General features: G+C 48.2%; 1 protein-coding gene across 1 annotated transcript in view; it reads right to left on the bottom strand.

Annotated features, from left to right (window-relative positions):
• Positions 1-4,867: 4,867 nt before the first annotated feature.
• ADAMTS15 (ADAM metallopeptidase with thrombospondin type 1 motif 15) overlaps positions 4,868-18,266 on the bottom strand; it is a 241,208-nt gene continuing 227,809 nt past the window's right edge. The window contains exon 8 of the mRNA XM_069614130.1: positions 4,868-13,734. Within this exon, the coding sequence (XP_069470231.1) occupies positions 12,960-13,734 (775 nt within the window). The 3' untranslated portion in view covers positions 4,868-12,959. The remainder of the gene's footprint in view (positions 13,735-18,266) is intronic.

Raw genomic sequence — 18,266 nt, forward strand, 5'->3', positions numbered from 1 at the left:
AGGGGTTTATGTAGCTAGCACCTCTGAGGTCTCTAGGGCTCGTTCAAGGCGGAACAAGAATGGTGATACTCCTTCACAAGTCATGGGTGATGTAGCGAAATCCTTTGTGCCATTTTGGGGACAGATCATGAATTCTGAGGACATTAGGAGACTAGCAAGAGTATTGGAGAGAACCATCAACCAGACCACCGATATACTCTACAACATGACGTTAGAGCAGAAAGCAATTAGATTAGTGGCTCTACAGAACCGGATGGTGTTAAAACGTCATCCTGGCTGAGCGTGGTGGAGTATGTAAATTGGTGGGATCTGCTTGTTGCATTTTTGTACCTGATTCCTCACCGACCATATTCAAGGCAATACAAAATCTGCACGTCCTATGTACAGAAGTGCATGTTCCCGAGGGAAACTGGGATCTTAGTAGTTGGTTCTGGGACTTTTTATGGTCTTGGGGATGGAAACTTCTTTCAGTCTTAATGGTAATCCTTGGTATTCTGTTGCTCTGTTGTTGTTGCATACAATGGCCCTCATTAGGACCCTGGCGCTAAGGGGTTTGCGCCAGCGTTAGCTGCGCCGACCCCTTACCGCCAACTACGAGTTCCCATAGCGCCATGGTCATTTTTCCGCCCGCTTTTTGCGGGCGTAAAAATCCATGGCGCTATGGGACCTCGGTGTTAATTACGCCACCGTAGTGTACGGTGGCGTAATTAACACCTTCCCCACTCCCATTGAGCCCTATGGGGCCGAAATGGGAATGGGGAAGGGTAAATGGGTCAATGGGGACTTACCGCCCCGCCGACCTCGGAATGGGCGGTAAGTCCGCCATGGCGTAAAGGGACTTTGCGCCATGGCGGAAAAGTCCGCCGATGGTGGAAAAAATCCGCCAGGGTCGTAATGAGGGCCAATGTCTTCCTGCCATATCCTAGATGTTAGGGGGATGTTGTGCGCAAACTGTAGGAACATTAGGACCGAAAATACACACACCTGAGAAGATGACTAATGTTTTTGTAATGAAGGATATTACTGTTAAAGATCTGATGGCAATTGATATATCTGATGAATGTGATTCAGGATGTACGGACATTGAAACGCGGAGTTACGAGTAAAGCGAATATTTTTAGTAAGGCTCTTGGCTTAGGCCAAAAGGAGAGTTTGTTAAACAGTAATTATGTAGTACCTCCTTAGTATTTATATTGGCCTAAGCCTAGTCGCGCTACATGTAAAACCGCGTTGCAAAGTTCCGATTTTTGGGTTAACTGCGCCGCCATTTTAAGATTCATCTGCCATTTTGATTTCCACTCGTGTGTTCTTCATTCTTAAATGGTAGACTATGTTTTCAACTTGCATCCAAGCTTTCCGACCTTTGAGTTATGTTAATGTTTAGGCTGTCCGAGAGCCAACTGTTTAAACTAAGCAATGAGACCTTGTGCTTCATATGAACTGTTGTTTAAGTATTGTCTCTGCTCACAAGACTCATCCTTGTATAAACATTGGGACAATGAAGAACAAACCTCGAGCATATGCATTGGCTGAACTGTATTGTAAAGGAATTTAGTACAAGGCTTACCACGGGATCCGAGAACATACATCACCATTGTGCCTTTATGGAAATGCAAACCTATGTAATCCTTTGCATAATATTATATAATCTGTATCTGAACTAGGCACAAACTCTAGAACACAAATTATTAACGTGAAGAGAGGCTGGACAATATTGCACAAATTGTATAAAAGCATGAATGTTTAGATGTTCAGCACTCTCTTACCTCTCCTTGTCGAATGGTACACATCATGAGGTGTTGGGAGCCAGATCTGTTTTGCTTTGTAAACTGTACAGTAATAAAAGATCTGTGGATGTTTTCATCCCGTGATTGGTGTATTTCATTTGTGGTACTCAGCCTCGATATTTCTTTGTTCTTTCACCCCTTCGTTAACTACTTTGCATACTGTCCTGCTCTCAAGATCCACTCCAACTTGAGTTGATGCTTCTGCCTTATCTTCAGTAAATTCATGCACAGGTGTAGACTCCTGAACCCCAGTACATCCCTGCTGCTTGAGGACAGAGATAACAACCTTGCTCAGTCACTACATTTGTGTCACCAGATGGCACAAACTCTCACTGCTTGAATTATATTTGTCAATGAGGTGACTGAGAGAGTGCCTGGGAGAAAAGGGAGCTGCAAAGGACTTCTGTGCTCACGCTATATCCACATCCCTCATTTTAACACCATTATAGGAGTGTCTCCGTGGATTTTTGGAATTCTTGTGCTGGTACATCCCCTGTTTCCTATAATGCAGGCTAACAGCAAGTTCCCCACTCTATCACTTGTGCATCCTGATGACTACCTCTGCCTATGTGTAGCCCTGTTATTCGCCATACTTATGGGGATGTATCCTGCCTGCCGAATCCTTTTAGTATGGTGGTGGTCCACAAACAGTTATAGAATGTTGTTGTGCGCATGAACATAGACTGAGCAGAACTGGTCATACAACACAATTTTCCTTCACTGTATTGTCCTGCATCCAGTACTGATTATAGACATGTTAACAATACTTGTCATAAAACTCCATACACTGGTGTTATGTTATTTTATGTTTTTTACATGTGACCTGGCGGTATGCCTGCATCCAGAACATGTATGACTGCTGGGTGTGTGCACATCTTCCCCATGTTATTTCCCAATGGCACCTGCTCCTTTGATTGGGAGGGGCATCTGTGATGACCTTAAAAGATTTTCTGAGTCATATGGTCCTGAGACTTGTAAGGGTCTGATCTGAATAAGAACCCTGCGGCTTTCAGACTGTCCTCACCTGCTGAAGGTCACTGCTATTATGTAAACCATGGCACTCGCTATGGGCATCAGTAATTGTATATATACCTCGTCACCTACACAAAATGTTACAAAAAAGGCATACCTTTCTTTTTCAAAAAAGGATTCTGCATTACTCATTCAGGTCACTCTACGTATCATGGCACCTATTTCATTTACCAACCCTCTGCTTATAACTTGCCCCTAATGCATTTGTCTTGTTCCTGTTACGTGGGGTATATCCTGCCCACAATTAGATACTTCCCCGAAGTACCCACATCTCCACTGCAAAAGATAAAATTGGGAATTGAGGAGTTTGATCAGGTATGAGAGACATAATAACCAGGGTAGGCATGAGGCTAAACTGGGGTGAAATCTGAAGGAGGTCCCTATTGTTAGAAAGATTCACTAAGAATACCTCTGATACTCTGACCCTAATGGAGCATGAGCAAGTAGCGGTGTGCACTGTGATCCTCAAATATCGTATAGCTTTGGATGGTATTTTGACTTTGCAGAGAGGTGTTTGTTCTGTAATTGGTTCGGAATGTTGCACTTACATTCTTAAACATTCAAGTAATATATCTGATATTATCTCCCACAAAAGTTAATCTGCAACTGTGTCTTACACTGAGAAAACACAGACACAGGCGGGTCCTTGTGGAATTGTCTTAATCTATCTATCAGGTGGTTAGGAACTTCTAAAGCGCACATTCTCCCAATATAATTGGCAGTCCTGGTTGTGATCTACTCTGTATTCCTCCTTATAAAGTATGCTCTCAGCTCCACTGGCAATACTGTTTCTAATGTTGTCAGGATTTAGGAAAACTTTACTTTAATCAAGAACTAAATAACTCTCCAAAGAGAACAATGACTGTTACATTGAACTGTTGAGTTGGCAGGTTTGAATTGCGTGAAGTCATTTTGAACAAGCACCAAAAGAGGAAACCGATTGGGTGAAAACAGAATTTCGAGTGTAAAATAATGTTACACACAAGGATTTGTCATAATAGCACAAGGCTTGTTAGGATTGAGTGAGTCAGAATCCATTCTGGACTTGGACATGTTATGGTAAGAGAGAGAAAGAATAAAAAGTTATATTTACTGAACAGGGTTATATTTTGGAATATGTGCACAATTAATAATGTATTCTGCTTCTGCGTTGTGAAACTTTGAAGATGCATATTGATAATACCTCAAAGCCAATTATGTTCCACATCCTACCCAGGTTCAAGTGTATCCACTCACTAATGATGCCCATCACCTTGGCTACCCAGGTCAGGATGGAACACAATGCACTCATTAAATTAAAATGTATTTGTTTCACTTTGATAAGGGCATTGAGATGTCCACATACTCTGCATTGAACACTATACAATCAGCCTTTTGAATTGTGAGGGAGGGGGCGTTCCCTTCTGTTACAGGGGTTAATCTGCTACTTTGAGTTTGGTCTCCCACATTGCTGTGGAATAAAGATTATCTTAATGTGACCTGAAACAAACTGATCCTCATGTTTATTCTACACAACATAATCCATCTAGAGATTTGCTAGACAATAACCTACGTTGACTCACTTTCACACAAGTAGATCTGAGAAAATGGGTGAACTGGTAGACATTTCCATTAGCGAAGGGCAATGCCGGAATGTATTGTAATGCTGCAGGTGTTTACATTGCAGAAGAACCAGGAGGTTGAGGCTTAGCAGAGATAACCTTCTACTTAACGAGATATATATGTGGCGTGAGGTTTACAGCACCACGCTAGTGGTGCTGTCACAGCTAAGGATGTTGCTAAATTGTGCACATCCACATGTGTTAAAGGTTTCAGCATCTTGACTATGTTTAATTTAATTTCAGATCTTTTTTTTCTTCCATTCTATCTGTTCTTGTTTTCTTGGAACCTAGAGTTTGTTTGCCAATTGATCGTTTGACACTATTCAAATCGCACAGTCAGATAGAGAGATGGATAGGTAGATAGAGATAACTGGATAGACAAATCTAGATTGTAATGAATGATTTCTCTAAACAACGATCAAAGAGACCACGCCATGAGCCAGCAAGTAGAGGTTTACGTCTTTATTTTGTGATTGCCCGGGTCACTGGCCCAAGCAGTGAGTGTATACATGGTATACGCACAGCCAATACAATGGCAGCTTCCATCCTCTTGCCGTATAAAGAATGCAAAAGAACTGTCAAATAACATACAAAACACAAACAAACATGTAAGCTCCTATCCCCTTCTCCATGAATTGGGTACTCGGGCGCGAGGAGCTGGCACAAATTCCTTGGAGTACCCCAGTAACGGTCAGGCCTCAGTGTTTGGAATGGTCTGGTGGCCATCATTCTTTCCCTACAGCAGTTATAAGAGATGGTGGTAGTTCATTAAGGGAAAACAAAACATTGATTTTTTTGTTGCTCTACTGATTAAACATGTTTAACATTAGTCTATGCAACCCTTACTTAATTCACTGATCTTGGCGGTCCCAGGTAGACACCAACTGGCGGCTTGCAAAGGTGACGGAGAGCCCCGATTCCTTCTTGCTAGAGGAATAGAGTCCAGGGAGATACATACACACACATACACACAGATACGTGCTCACACACCATACGACACGGAATGCTCATATACACATGAACACAGGACAGGTAAATACCTCACACCATACACAAATATGCACAAACATGCTCACAAAACCCTGCATTTTTACATTCACCTGCACGTATGTACACACTAGACTGACACATGCAAACACTCACACATATGACGCCATGCCAATGTCTGCTGAGCACTTTAAGAAACACCGTTGGTACTGACACACGCACCAAGCAAGCACCCATGTGCAATACGGGTTTGTACGAAACAAAAATATCCCATCTGTGACTCCTAAAGAAAGTACCCTTTCACTTATTGTGCAAAATATCCCTCACATAGCTGTCCGTTTGCTTTCTGGCTCACCATCCTTAAATCTCTTTCTGGCTGCCCGAGAAGCTGAAAGTGTGCATGTGAAGCAGACACCCAACCCACCCAGCCTCCTGCTTCATGATAGGACGAACTATAGCCACAGGCACCAAACCAAACTGCCGCACAATCACAGATGCTATTTTGGGACCTATCATGATAATCTATTTGTGTAGTACCTGGGTGCATTTTGGGAGACATTTTGGGAGAAATGGTGCATTTTAAAGCACATTGAGCGAGTAAAATTAATCAGAAGTACCACCTGCACACTTCACTAAATGAATATGGTGCCAAACATTGCCCAGAAACCTTGCCCAACTGGGTCTGTTAAATGGGTCATTCCTACCCTTTCCTTATTGCCTTCTAGTCCTGCTTCAAGCCCTAGATCCCACAACCGAAAGTCACACACATGTACATTCACACGCATAACCTGAAGACACACTATCTGATAATGTGTGGAAGGGAGTGGTGCTCACGATTGCTTCCGGGTTGTATCATTACGCAAACTCAACAAGAAGACTTTTGGGAAGGGGTCTGTGAGAGGTTGGGCCTGGTGGTGAACTGCACTATTCCCAGAAAAGCTCCACCTTTGATTCTTGGCGATGTGTCTTCATTAGTGGATCGGTCCTTCTGGAAGAGAATCTGGTGCGCGCTGCGTGCTTGCAAAGAGGAGGATCCCACGAGCATGGGTGGAGCTGCGTGCGTGCAAAGAGGATGATCCTCGGGCATAGACATCCTTCATTTCCTTCTGTATCGATGATTGGGTGGAGCTGCGTGCTTGCAAAGAGGATGGTCCCAAGAGTGATGGAAATCCTCCCTTTCCTTCTGTATCAATGATTGGGTGGAGCTGCGTGCTTGCAAAGAGGATGATCCATGGGCATAGACATCCTTCATTTCCTTCTGTATCGATGATTGGGTGGAGCTGCGTGCTTGAAAAGAGGATGGGCCCTCGGGCATGGACATCCTTCATTTCCTTCTGTATCGATGATTGGGCGGAGCTACGTGCTTGCAAAGAGCATGGCCCCACGGGCATGGACATCCTTCATTTCCTTCTGTATCGATGATTGGGCGGAGCTACGTGCTTGCAAAGAGGATGGCCCCACGGGCATGGACATCCTTCATTTCCTTCTGTATCGATGATTGGGCGGAGCTATGTGCTTTCAAAGAGGATGGCCCCTCGGGCATGGACATCCTTCATTTCTTTCTGTATCGATGATTGGGCGGAGCTACGTGCTTGCAAAGAGGATGGCCCCACGGGCATGGACATCCTTCATTTCCTTCTGTATCGATGATTGGGCGGAGCTACGTGCTTGCAAAGAGGATGGCCCAACGGGCATGGACATCCTTCATTTCCTTCTGTATCGATGATTGGGCGGAGCTACGTGCTTGCAAAGAAGATGGCCCCACGGCATGGATGGGTGGAGGAGTAATTGATTGTGTCTGTGGCCATCTCCGAGCAGTCGGGGGACACTGATAAGTTCACGGACATATGGGGTCTCTTCCTAGATGTATATGGCTGACACGCTTTAGAAATGTGTTTCCAGATCTGTTCTCATCCATGTAATTTGCTGGCACTTTTGCTCTAGGATTGTGCTCCTACTGTACCGTTAGATACGCGTGTAAATACAGACCGCAAAACATTCAAACAACCCAGGCTCATGTGTCGCTAGTCCATGAGAGCGCATGCACACATTTTTCAAAGCTCCCCTTCCTTTCTTTCTAGATCAGGGAACATGATTAGCTATTAGCACCATGGTTGCTGCCGGTATTGTAACGAGTCCGCCATGGTGAAATGGGGAAGTACCACCCCATTCCAAGGTTGGCAGGGCGGTACTTTCCCATTTCACCATGGCCCTTCGCCATTTCCATTTTTGTCCCATAGGGCATAATGGGAATGGGGAAAGGCGGTAATTACGGTACCGCAAATTGCGGTACTGTAATTATCGCCAGGGTCCCTTTGCAGGTCCCTGCAATAACGGCTGGTTCCAGCCGCTGTTATGGGAATTGGGCGCTAAGGGATTACCGGTACCCTTACCGGTACCGGTAATCCCTTAGCGCCAGGGTCGTACTGACCCCCCAGAGTTCTTAATCCAGGATTGCAGACCAAGGACAAACACACTTCCCAAAGTTGCAGGTCTCTAGCCAAAAAGCACTACAAGTAAAAGACCTTAAGCACACACACACACGGACACATGGGCACATGGGCAACCCTCCCTGCCACATAGTGCTGCTCCCTCCGTGCTACGCACCCACACGAGACAGAGCAGCAGAGAAAGAAAGACCCAGGGTGGAGTGTCCTCTCCCCGGCGGCCTCCATGAAAAGCCTCTAATTATTATGGTAAATACTTTGGCTTTGCTGAGGCACCCAGACATGTGTTCTATGTGGAATGCCATATGTTTCCTGGGTCTTCTGTTGCGCAAGAATGTTCCAGAAACCGCTGGCAACTGCAAGGAATGCCTAATGGAACACAAGCCTTCTGCGGAGGGGGGGGGGGGGGCAGACTGGCCTCCGGCCGCACCTCGAGTTCTAAAATGTCAGCTGTGAGTAGGGCATGCTCCTTCTTTTAGTATGTGCTTTCTTGCAGGGAACGCAAAACGACAAGTCCCAGAATGCAAAGCAAAAACAAAATGGGACGGACACCTAGCATGGGACAACTTGAGATCCAGTTAGGGGGACGGTTCTAGCTCTCCCTTAAATTACTGGTATGAGATGCCTAGGTCCTATCGGTACCAAGACTACAACTCCCAAAATGCATTAGTTTGTTAAATGGAGGCCGGGGACTGAAAACATGGTTTTCTGTTAACGATGCAGTGTGATCAACACAGGGCTTTGTTAATACTTTAGCAAAGGCTGCTAATTAGTGGGCCCTCTGACGACGCCATGGCCTTCTGGGAGTTGGAGTCGTGTTAGGTCATTGGCTAGGCCCTTGAATGCACGTCAGGGGCTCCTTACCCTACCCAAAATATCTTTTAACAGACACAAACCAGCCTTTGGCGCCCGAGCGTGCAGTGAACTCTGCAGAGGCCCCGGGTCAAGTTGAAGGCTGTCCTCCACATCCCAGGGTGAGAGCGTGACTCTTGTGCACACACATTGCACTCGGCAGCAAACAGAGGCCTTTTGTTGTGATGACATGTAAGAGCAGGCTGTTTGCAAAAGCCTGCTGGAAAATCTGGGGGAGAGGTGGGAATGTCAATTCTGCCGAGCAAGAGGAAGAGAGAGAGGGAGAGTGGGGTGGGAGTGGCAGGGAGATACAGGGGGAGGGGGAAACGGGTGGAGAGAAGAGCAAAGGGAAGGAAAATTCAGTTCAAAAACAGTTTAGCCTTGAAGGTTCAATCCACTGAACTCCACTTACCCCCCCTCCACCCGGCTAACCCACCAAGCAGCCTCTGCTACCCCAGCACCCCACCAAGCAACCTCTGCTACCCCTGCACCCCACCAAGCAGCCTCTGCTGCCCCTGCACCCCACCAAGCAACCTCTGCTGCCCCTGCATCCCACCAAGCAGCCTCTGCTGCCCCTGCACCCCACCAAGCAACCTCTGCTGCCCCTGCACCCCACCACGCAACCTCTGCTGCCCCTGCACCCCACCAATCAACCTCTGCTGCCCCTGCATCCCACCAAGCAACCTCTGCTGCCCCTGCACCCCACCAAGTAACCTCTGCTGCCCCTGCACCGCACCAAGCAGCCTCTGCTACCCCAGCACCCCACCAAGTAACCTCTGCTGCCCCTGCACCCCACCACGCAACCTCTGCTACCCCAGCACCCCACCAAGCAGCCTCTGCTACCTCTGCACCCCACCAAACAACCTCTGCTGCCCATGCACCCAACCTGTGACCCAGAGGCGTTGCTAGGGGGGGCTTAGGGGGCTATAGCCCCGGGTCTTTTGGTTGTAGCCCCGGATAGAAGTCCAGGAGCAACAACCAAGAGGCGAGCTAGCCCCGAGTCCTGACATTCTCAACAATAGCGTATCCCCGGACCTATTCCTGATCTAGCAACACCCCTGCTGTGACCCCTGGGTGTGTTCCCATTGGACAGAGCTCTGTTGTTTCCCAGCCATGTTTGCACTTTAGAAATCCCATACATGTATACACACAAAGAAGGTGTGTTACTAGGATTGATAGCGCCCACCGCATGGTCTCCAGGTGGGTCGGTCTGCATCTGTCACTGCATGAGAGGGCTTCAAATCATAGGCGCTGAATGAGAGTCTGGGGCATGTTATATCAGTGAATGTGGGGCCTGTGTGCCCCTTGGGAGATCCCGGTATGAATGTGGGGCCTGTGTGGCCCTTGGGAGATCCCAGTATGATGTCAGTGAATGTGGGGCCCGGGTGGCTCTTGGGAAATCCCGGTATGATGTCAGTGAATGTGGGGCCCATGTGGCTCTTGGGAAATCCCTGTATGATGTCAGTGAACGTGGGGCCCGTGTGGCTCTTGCGAAATCCCGGTATGATGTCAGTGAATGTGGGGCCCATGTGGCTCTTGGGAAATCACAGTTTGATGTCACTGAACGTGGGGCCCATGTGGCTCTTGGGAAATCACGATATGATATCAGTGAATGTGGGGCCCATGTGGCTCTTGGGAAATCACAGCATGATGTCAGTGAATGTGGGGCCCATGTGAACGTGGGGCCCATGTGGCTCTTGGGTGTTCCCAGTGTGATGTCAGTGAATGTGGGGCCTGTGTGGCCTCTGGGAGATCCCGGTATGATGTCAGTGAATGTGGGGACCATGTGGCTCGTGGGAAATCACGGTTTGATGTCAGTGAATGTGGGGCCCATGTGAATGTGGGGCCCATGTGGCTCTTGGGAAATCATGGTTTGATGTCAGTGAATGTGGGGCCTGTGTGGCCTTTGGGAGATACTGGTGTGATGTCAGTGAATGTGGGGCCCATGTGGTTCTTGGGAAATGCCAATTTGATGTCAGTGAATGTGGGGCCCATGTGAATGTGGGGCCCATGTGAATTTGGGGCCCATGTAAATGTGGGGCCCATGTGGCTCTTGGGAAATCATGGTTTGATGTCAGTGAATGTGGGGCCCATGTAGCTCTTGGGAAATCCTGGTATGATGTCAGTGAATGTGGGGCCCATGCAGCTCTTGGGAAATCACGGTGTGATGTCAGTGAATGTGGGGCCCGTGCGGCTCTTGGGAAATCCCAGTATAATGTCAGTGAATGTGGGGCCCATGTGCCTATTGGGAAATCCCGGTATGATGTCAGTGAACGTGGGGCCCATGTGGCTCTTAGGAAATCACGGTTTGATGTCAGTGAATGTGGGGCCCGTGCAGCTCTTGGGAAATCACGGTGTGATGTCAGTGAATGTGGGGCCCATCTGGCTCTTAGGAAATCACGGTTTGATGTCAGTGAATGTGGGGCCCGTGCAGCTCTTGGGAAATCACGGTGTGATGTCAGTGAATGTGGGGCCCGTGCGCCTCTTGGGAAATCCCAGTGTGATGTCAGTGAATGTGGGGCCCATGTGGCTCTTGAGAAATCCCGGTATGATGTCAGTGAATGTGGGGCCCGTGCAGCTCTTGGGAAATCACGGTTTGATGTCAGTGAATGTGGGGCCCGTGCGCCTCTTGGGAAATCCCAGTGTGATGTCAGTGAATGTGGGGCCCATGTGGCTCTTAGGAAATCACGGTTTGATGTCAGTGAATGTGGGGCCCGTGCAGCTCTTGGGAAATCACGGTTTGATGTCAGTGAATGTGGGGCCCATGTGGCTCTTGGGAAATCACAGTATGATGTCAGTGAATGTGGGGCCCGTGCGCCTCTTGGGAAATCCCAGTGTGATGTCAGTGAATGTGGGGCCCATGTGGCTCTTAGGAAACCCCAGTGTGATGTCAGTGAATGTGGGGCCCATGTGGCTCTTAGGAAATCACGGTTTGATGTCAGTGAATGTGGGGCCTACCTGGAACAGCTCTGGGAAAGTTTGGCTCTCAGAGTGAAGTCCATGAGGCTGCAGTACCAAAGTGCTTGCAGCTTATGCAGCGGTGAGTGTGGCTTGCACAAGGCTGCAGCTCCAGGAACTTTGTAGTTAGGGGGTACTCTCTGAGAGGCTACTGGTGGGATTAGAATGCAATGCCTGTAAATGTGGGACCCATGTGATGTTACTGGGAATTGTACCATGCACCACTGCCAGTTTCATGGTCTCCAGGCGCTGTGTGAGACCCTAGAATTCGGGAGTACCATCATGCAGTCCCTCTGGTGGCCGAGCCCTGTACCTCATGCAAGTAAGCCCAAGACCCACACGCATGTGCTGGTGTTAAGCATGCAGGTTGGTGTTTGTGAGTACGATGCCAACACAGAGAGGTCTTGGCTTGATGTCAGTGGGTGTGAGTCGTAGCACAGTGCAATGATCATGATTGTGGTTCACGTAAACCCTTGAGATTGCAATTCTGGGGCTTGCGCCTCTTGTTCCTGATAAATGTGTAGTTTATGAAGCTGCATTATGCCGGACAACTCAGCTCCCTGTCACACTGAGTGTGTGATCCATGACACAGCAATACCGTGGCGTATTCGACTTGGTGCAAGGCAGCATGATGACATCACAAGTAACACTTAATGAAATACTCCACTCTGACGTGGTGAGGCACCTTTCTGTCCACTCGAACCTGGACGGGCACACACTTCAAATGGAGTCAATATTTACAAAAGAGTCAAAGAAGCACCAACAGGACAAAATTCAGTCGAACGATTGGGCACACCCAACCTAACGTCCCTGCTTCCAATGGTCGGGCCAGTGGAGCGGTGTGGAGGGATCTCAGCACCTTTGTCTAGGTAGCCCGCGAGGAAAGCGCTTCTTCTGGGACTATGCGCCGTCTGCATTCGAACCTTCACAGCAGGTGCTTTACTCTGTTTTCCTATCTGCACACTCACCACACTCCTCGCCTCTTCATGGCCTTTTGCACCGAACCTCCACACCGCCCGTCTGCCCAAAGTTTGCTATATTTTTGGCACCAGTATTAGGTCTAGAGGTAGATTGTCCCTGCTCCATGAAGATAATCCTTCACCACCTCGCCTTGCTCCTTAGGAGAGATGTACCACACCTCTCTGGTTTGCTTTGGTCTAGTAAAAAAGTGTCAATGATTCATGTAACAGATCAGCCCCGTTCACACCAAACTGCTCTGCGGCCCTCGGCCTCCATACCGGCAGTCGAGGGTTAGGAGTACAGCGGACACCCTTTTGTCCCATGTCCGCAGCGGGTCAGCAAGGCCGCAGTATGCAGAAGTCCAGCTCCTGGGGCTTTTTCCTGAAGTTGCAATGGTCCCTGGGAAGGAGGTGGCCTACTCCTGCAGTGCACCTCAGATACCGCCTCTTGAAGCCTCTGCCACAGGTTTTGGAGCAGGGGCTCCAGTCCCCGGTCTCCCACTGCGGACAAGGGTCACCGCATGTCCTGATGTCCATGGGTCTTTGTGTGGCATCACAGTCTGACCCTGGTTGGCCATAGGAGTCATGACACTCAACTGCCCGCTTCTGAACCCCGTTGCCGCAGGTGACGGAACACTCGTCCCAGCTTCCAGACGTCCACCTGGACGCTGGTCTTTTGTAGTCAGGTTGGCCTGGGTCCAGTCGGTTGGAAATTCCGTGGACACTGTTGTTTATAACTTGGCCACTCTTCCCATCCTTGCGGTATTTGTCCTCCTTCGTCTCCTTGGGCAAGTAGAAGGAGTACCGTACCCTGGGAGGTGTCATTTTGCCCACCGAGAGCACTTCCACAATCAGCGGTTCTTGGATGGGCTTGAAGGCCTGGAGAACCTCTACGGCAGTCCCCGTCCCAGTGTATTTCAGCATGCTCCCCTTCACCAGGATGTCCCGCTCCACAGCCGACACAATGAAGTGGCCGTTAAGCAGGTACTTGCCCTGAGTAGTCTTCACAGCCAGGTAGTTGTCATCGCTCACCAGGCCTTTGTAGCCCCTCTGCCGCACGTCAATGTTGGAAGCACCGGCAGGGATCGTCACCACAAAATTATAGCCATGTCTGAAAGAGAAAGAGCAGCAATTGGTTCTTCAGTAATGGACACCATGTTAGCACATGCACAAAGAGAGCGCAGTAATCAAACCATCGCTACAACATCAGCGTGGGACCTTTACTGGTCAAGATGTACCAACAATGAATGTGGGCTAGAGTAAAAGCTAATCAGAAACAAGAACTTGCATAGCGATCTTGGGCTACTTTAAGCTGCACTGTGAAAAGTTTCTAGAAGTTACTTGGCTAAATAAAGCAAATACGTTTATTAATTGCCTCACCGACATGTGCAGCTAGATGACTACCAACAACCTCAAGCTAAAGCCGACCAAAACAAAACTAATGATCTCACCCCCAGAGGATAACGCAACAGACACACAACTGGACTGGTCGCCTGGCATGGAACGCAAACCGGAAGCCTCTGCAGTGGTAATAAACCTGGGAATACTCATGGACAACAGACTCTCACTAGAACCATAAGTCAACACTATAACAAAGAAATTATTCTATTTCCTGAGTCTACTCAGAGGGATCCTCCCCTACCTCTCCTTCACACACAGAACCCTCGCAATCATCTCCCTAGTATTATCAAGAATCGACTATGCAAACAGCCTCTACCTTGGAATGCCAGAACGGCTCACTAAGAAACGCCAACATGTCCAAAACACTGCAGCAAGGATATCCCTGATATTTAACTGAAGAGATCACATCACACCAGCCCAGAGAAGCCTACACTGGCTCCCAGTATACAAATGCATTAACTTCAAAGACCTCTGCATCGCCCACAAATCACTGCACGGGCAAGGAGCTGAATTCCTCCAAGCAAAGATCAATCACTACCAACCAAGAAGAAACCTAAGATCAAGAGATGACCTCCAAATCGAAATGAGACAATATCAAAAAAGAAAATTCCGAGGAACCGCATTCTCACATCTATTCACCAATCTATGGAACAAAATCCTTAAGGAGATAAGAATGATAGAAGACCGCCTTACCTTCAGAAAACAACTAAAAACCCGTCTATTCACCTCACAATGATTAGCATAAAATGGGACCGCCAGCGATATCAATGGGGACCCAAGATAACCCAATGACAGTACAGATTCTGGAGCCAACAATAAAACTAACACTGCTCCAGATTCCTCTCCAGCATTTCCCACACTACACAACTCACCAACTACTAACCCTCCCTGCTCCTGATTCCTCTCCAGTGTGCCCCACACTACACAACTCACCAACTACTAACCCCCCTGCTCTTAATTCCTCTCCAGTATTCCCCACACTACAAAACTCCCCAACTACTAACCCTCCCTGCTCTTGATTCCTCTCCAGCATTCCCCACACTACACAACTCCCCAAGTACTAACCCATCCTGCCCCTGATTCCTCTCCAGCAGGCCCCACACTTAAGCTCACACGATCTAACAGGTCAGCCTTATCACACAAAAACGCACAACCCACACATTCACCGTGAAACTGCCACAAACAAACATCCCGACCACTGGATGTTGCCCTTCTGCACACAATAACCCCAGTGTGCACAATCCAAGCACACCTAGAAAGCAGACTCGCAGAAGACACCAGTTCCTCCTGGTTCCACAAGTACCAACAGAAAAGACCAACCTCTATCCTGTGCCTCTTCCCTCACTACCCTTCTCAACACACTCTCTTACAGAACCACGTGAGCACCTGGAGACTGTGCCAATGGTAAGGGTGTGCGGTACAAGACAACATAACTCGCATTACATAAGTAACACTCAATGGGTTTGTATTTATTTTAAATCAAATGTTGTATTATAAATCTCCTTTCAAGATTCTGTTTAAAAATCAAGTATTTTAAAAGTGTCCTTAATAGGGGTAACGTGTGCCTTTCTATTCACATAATGGAAAAAACACCCCTTTGTTTTCAGTTCTGGCTCTGCCTCTTAGAAGAATCCCCAGTTTCTTCTCCTCGAGGTCACCTTGTGTTCCTGACTAACAGAAGTACATGAAGCCCATATGAGCAGCATACATGTAGGGGTCAACTAGTTCTGGTTAAAGAATATAGAACATGATGACGTTAAAGCAGGATTCTCATGTCCTTTCTTGGTTTCTATTTCGGGGGCCATCATTTTTGGTTGCTGATGATCTTGGTTTCTGATGCAAAATGGTTTTGAGGAAAGTGCGCATTGGTGGCTCGGTGATAAAATGGGCGAGTCCTACGAGATTTGACCCATCTAGTGAGAAGGCTACAGTGTGCTCTGTGTTGACATGATTCTAGTGCCAAGAAGGTATGAAAATACAAGGCACTGTAGAGGATGCAGGAAGGGCTGTGTGGGGGTCTATGTGAGTGTGTTCCATGGAATGCAGATGTGTGAGCTTGCTCAAAGGCTCCCGGGGTGCCCTCACTGCACCGCTCGAGACATCTGTGATGTCTACCATGGATAGCAGTCTACAGACCCGCATGACAGCAGGTAAATTTTCAGCGACAGAGGTGTGTGAATTCCGGCAGTTTGATGAAAGGTGGAGTCCATGATAGAATGGGGGGCTCGCACCTGTGTATTTGGTAAGCTCTCATCTGCCCACCTGTTTCTGTCATAGTCCAGGTTCTTTGGGTGGAAAACTCAACCTGTTTGATGAAGTCAAGTCTTCCAAGATCCTCCTTGACCTCTCTCTCTATGGTCCCAAATCGATTTTCCAAAGGGAGCGAGAAGATGTCCCTCTGAAAGCCCATACAGCACAAGATAGAGGTCCCTCTCGAGGGAGACTGAAATGTGTCCTTAATGCTGCAGCACAATGCATCAAAGGACTCCACAAATTCAACCACATTATCCTGACCCTCATTGAACTACACTGGCTCCCGCTGCAAGCACGCATCACCTCCAAATCCTGCTGCATCATCTACAAGGCTTGCGCCCTCAAGTCCCCACGCATCCACACTCAGGATCTCCGGAGGTCTGTACCCACCAGAAGCTAGGGCATGTGCAGACTTGAACTCTGCTGGTTCAGGGAGGAACGAGACAGAAGGCAGGCCTTCTCTGTCTATGCAGGTAGAGTCCGGAATCTCCTCCGTGTCAACACCAGACTCCACCCCTCACTTCTACATTTCAGGAAGGAGCTGAAGGCCCTCCTCATCACCTAGGTACACAACCCCTCCACTCGCCACCTAATCTGAGACTGGGTGATCCGCTCCCCCAACTCCTCCCCATGTTGCTTGCAGATCCCTTACTGACAAAGGGCCGCCCTCTCACTCCCTCGTTCTTAGCCGTCCACGCCCCCTCACTCCCCCACTCCCCCCGATCCTTGTACTGATCCTTTGCAATCTCTTTCCCTCACTGTAGGCTTCTCCATATTACTCGTAAAGTCCAAATGGCACTCTAAGGCTAGCAGGAACTCTCTCTCTGGGCTCATAGAGTTCATTTTGATAGACCTGCTTTATTCAAGGGGCAGCCGGGGGTGGCGGGGGCATCTCACTCCTTAGAGCAATCGATCGCCCGGATAGAGAGTTCCTTCTGCTTCAGGTTTAGCTCCCAGGAGGCCTCACGCACAAGGGTCGCCGCCAAAATAAGCTCTTTATGCTCGAGGCCCCCAATGGCTGGTGTTCTTCCTCCGCCCCGGAACTTCCTGGAACAGAGCACCAAATACCGGGACAGTCATGGCAAAACCGGGACGTCTGGTCACCCTAATGTCTCCAGATATAGTGTGAGCACTAATTCTTCTAAGTGACATCTTCCTATGACGTGTGATCGGGCCCTTATACTCTCTGGAAATATGTCAGAGGAGCAGAAACACACATGCACGGTAGTCTTGATAGTGTCAGCCTGTTTTCATTTCGCTGCCTGTTGCCGGTGGCTCGTCCTACCTCCTCTAACCCCGCTAGTGAGATTGAACTTTTCATCTTTAATCCAGTGTTTTTGCTGAATATTTCTACACTCAGCAACAAACTAAAGCCAGCAGACAAAAGGAATCACGTGCAGGGCGCTCCGCTTCCAAGAACTATTGTGGGTTTCTGAGTCATGGGCTGCGATGCAGCAGAAATTGCAACCCCAAAAGCATTCGCTCCATCCCCGGTGTGTCAGCATCTCCACGGGGTGTCAGAATTAGGTAAAAGACCGCCAGAAACCTCAATCTAGATCAACCCAGCAGTGTCAGGAGAGTCAGTGTTGCACAATCACTGATGATGCGCTTTGGTGTCAGCACTGCAAGACCACCGCCGGCCAATAGGTGAACACATCATTGGGAGTGCAGAGCAGCAGTGGTAATACAGGAAAGGTGGCACTTCCATAAACCTACACTCCAATATACAAAGACTCCATCATAGGTACACTCCAACAACTTACACTCCAACATACCTTCACTCCACACTCCAACATACCTTCACTCCAACAACCTACACTCCAACATACCTTCACTACAACAACCTAGACTCCAGCATACCTTCACTCCAACAACCTACACTCCAACATACCTTCACTCCACACTCCAACATACCTTCACTCCAACAACCTACACTCCAGCACACCTAAATTCCAATATACCTACACTCCAATATGCAAAGACTCCATC

The sequence above is a fragment of the Ambystoma mexicanum genome, chromosome 9 (genome assembly GCF_040938575.1).
Source record: "Ambystoma mexicanum isolate Mex_15411 chromosome 9, UKY_AmexF1_1, whole genome shotgun sequence".
Taxonomy (NCBI): Eukaryota; Metazoa; Chordata; class Amphibia; order Caudata; family Ambystomatidae; genus Ambystoma; species Ambystoma mexicanum.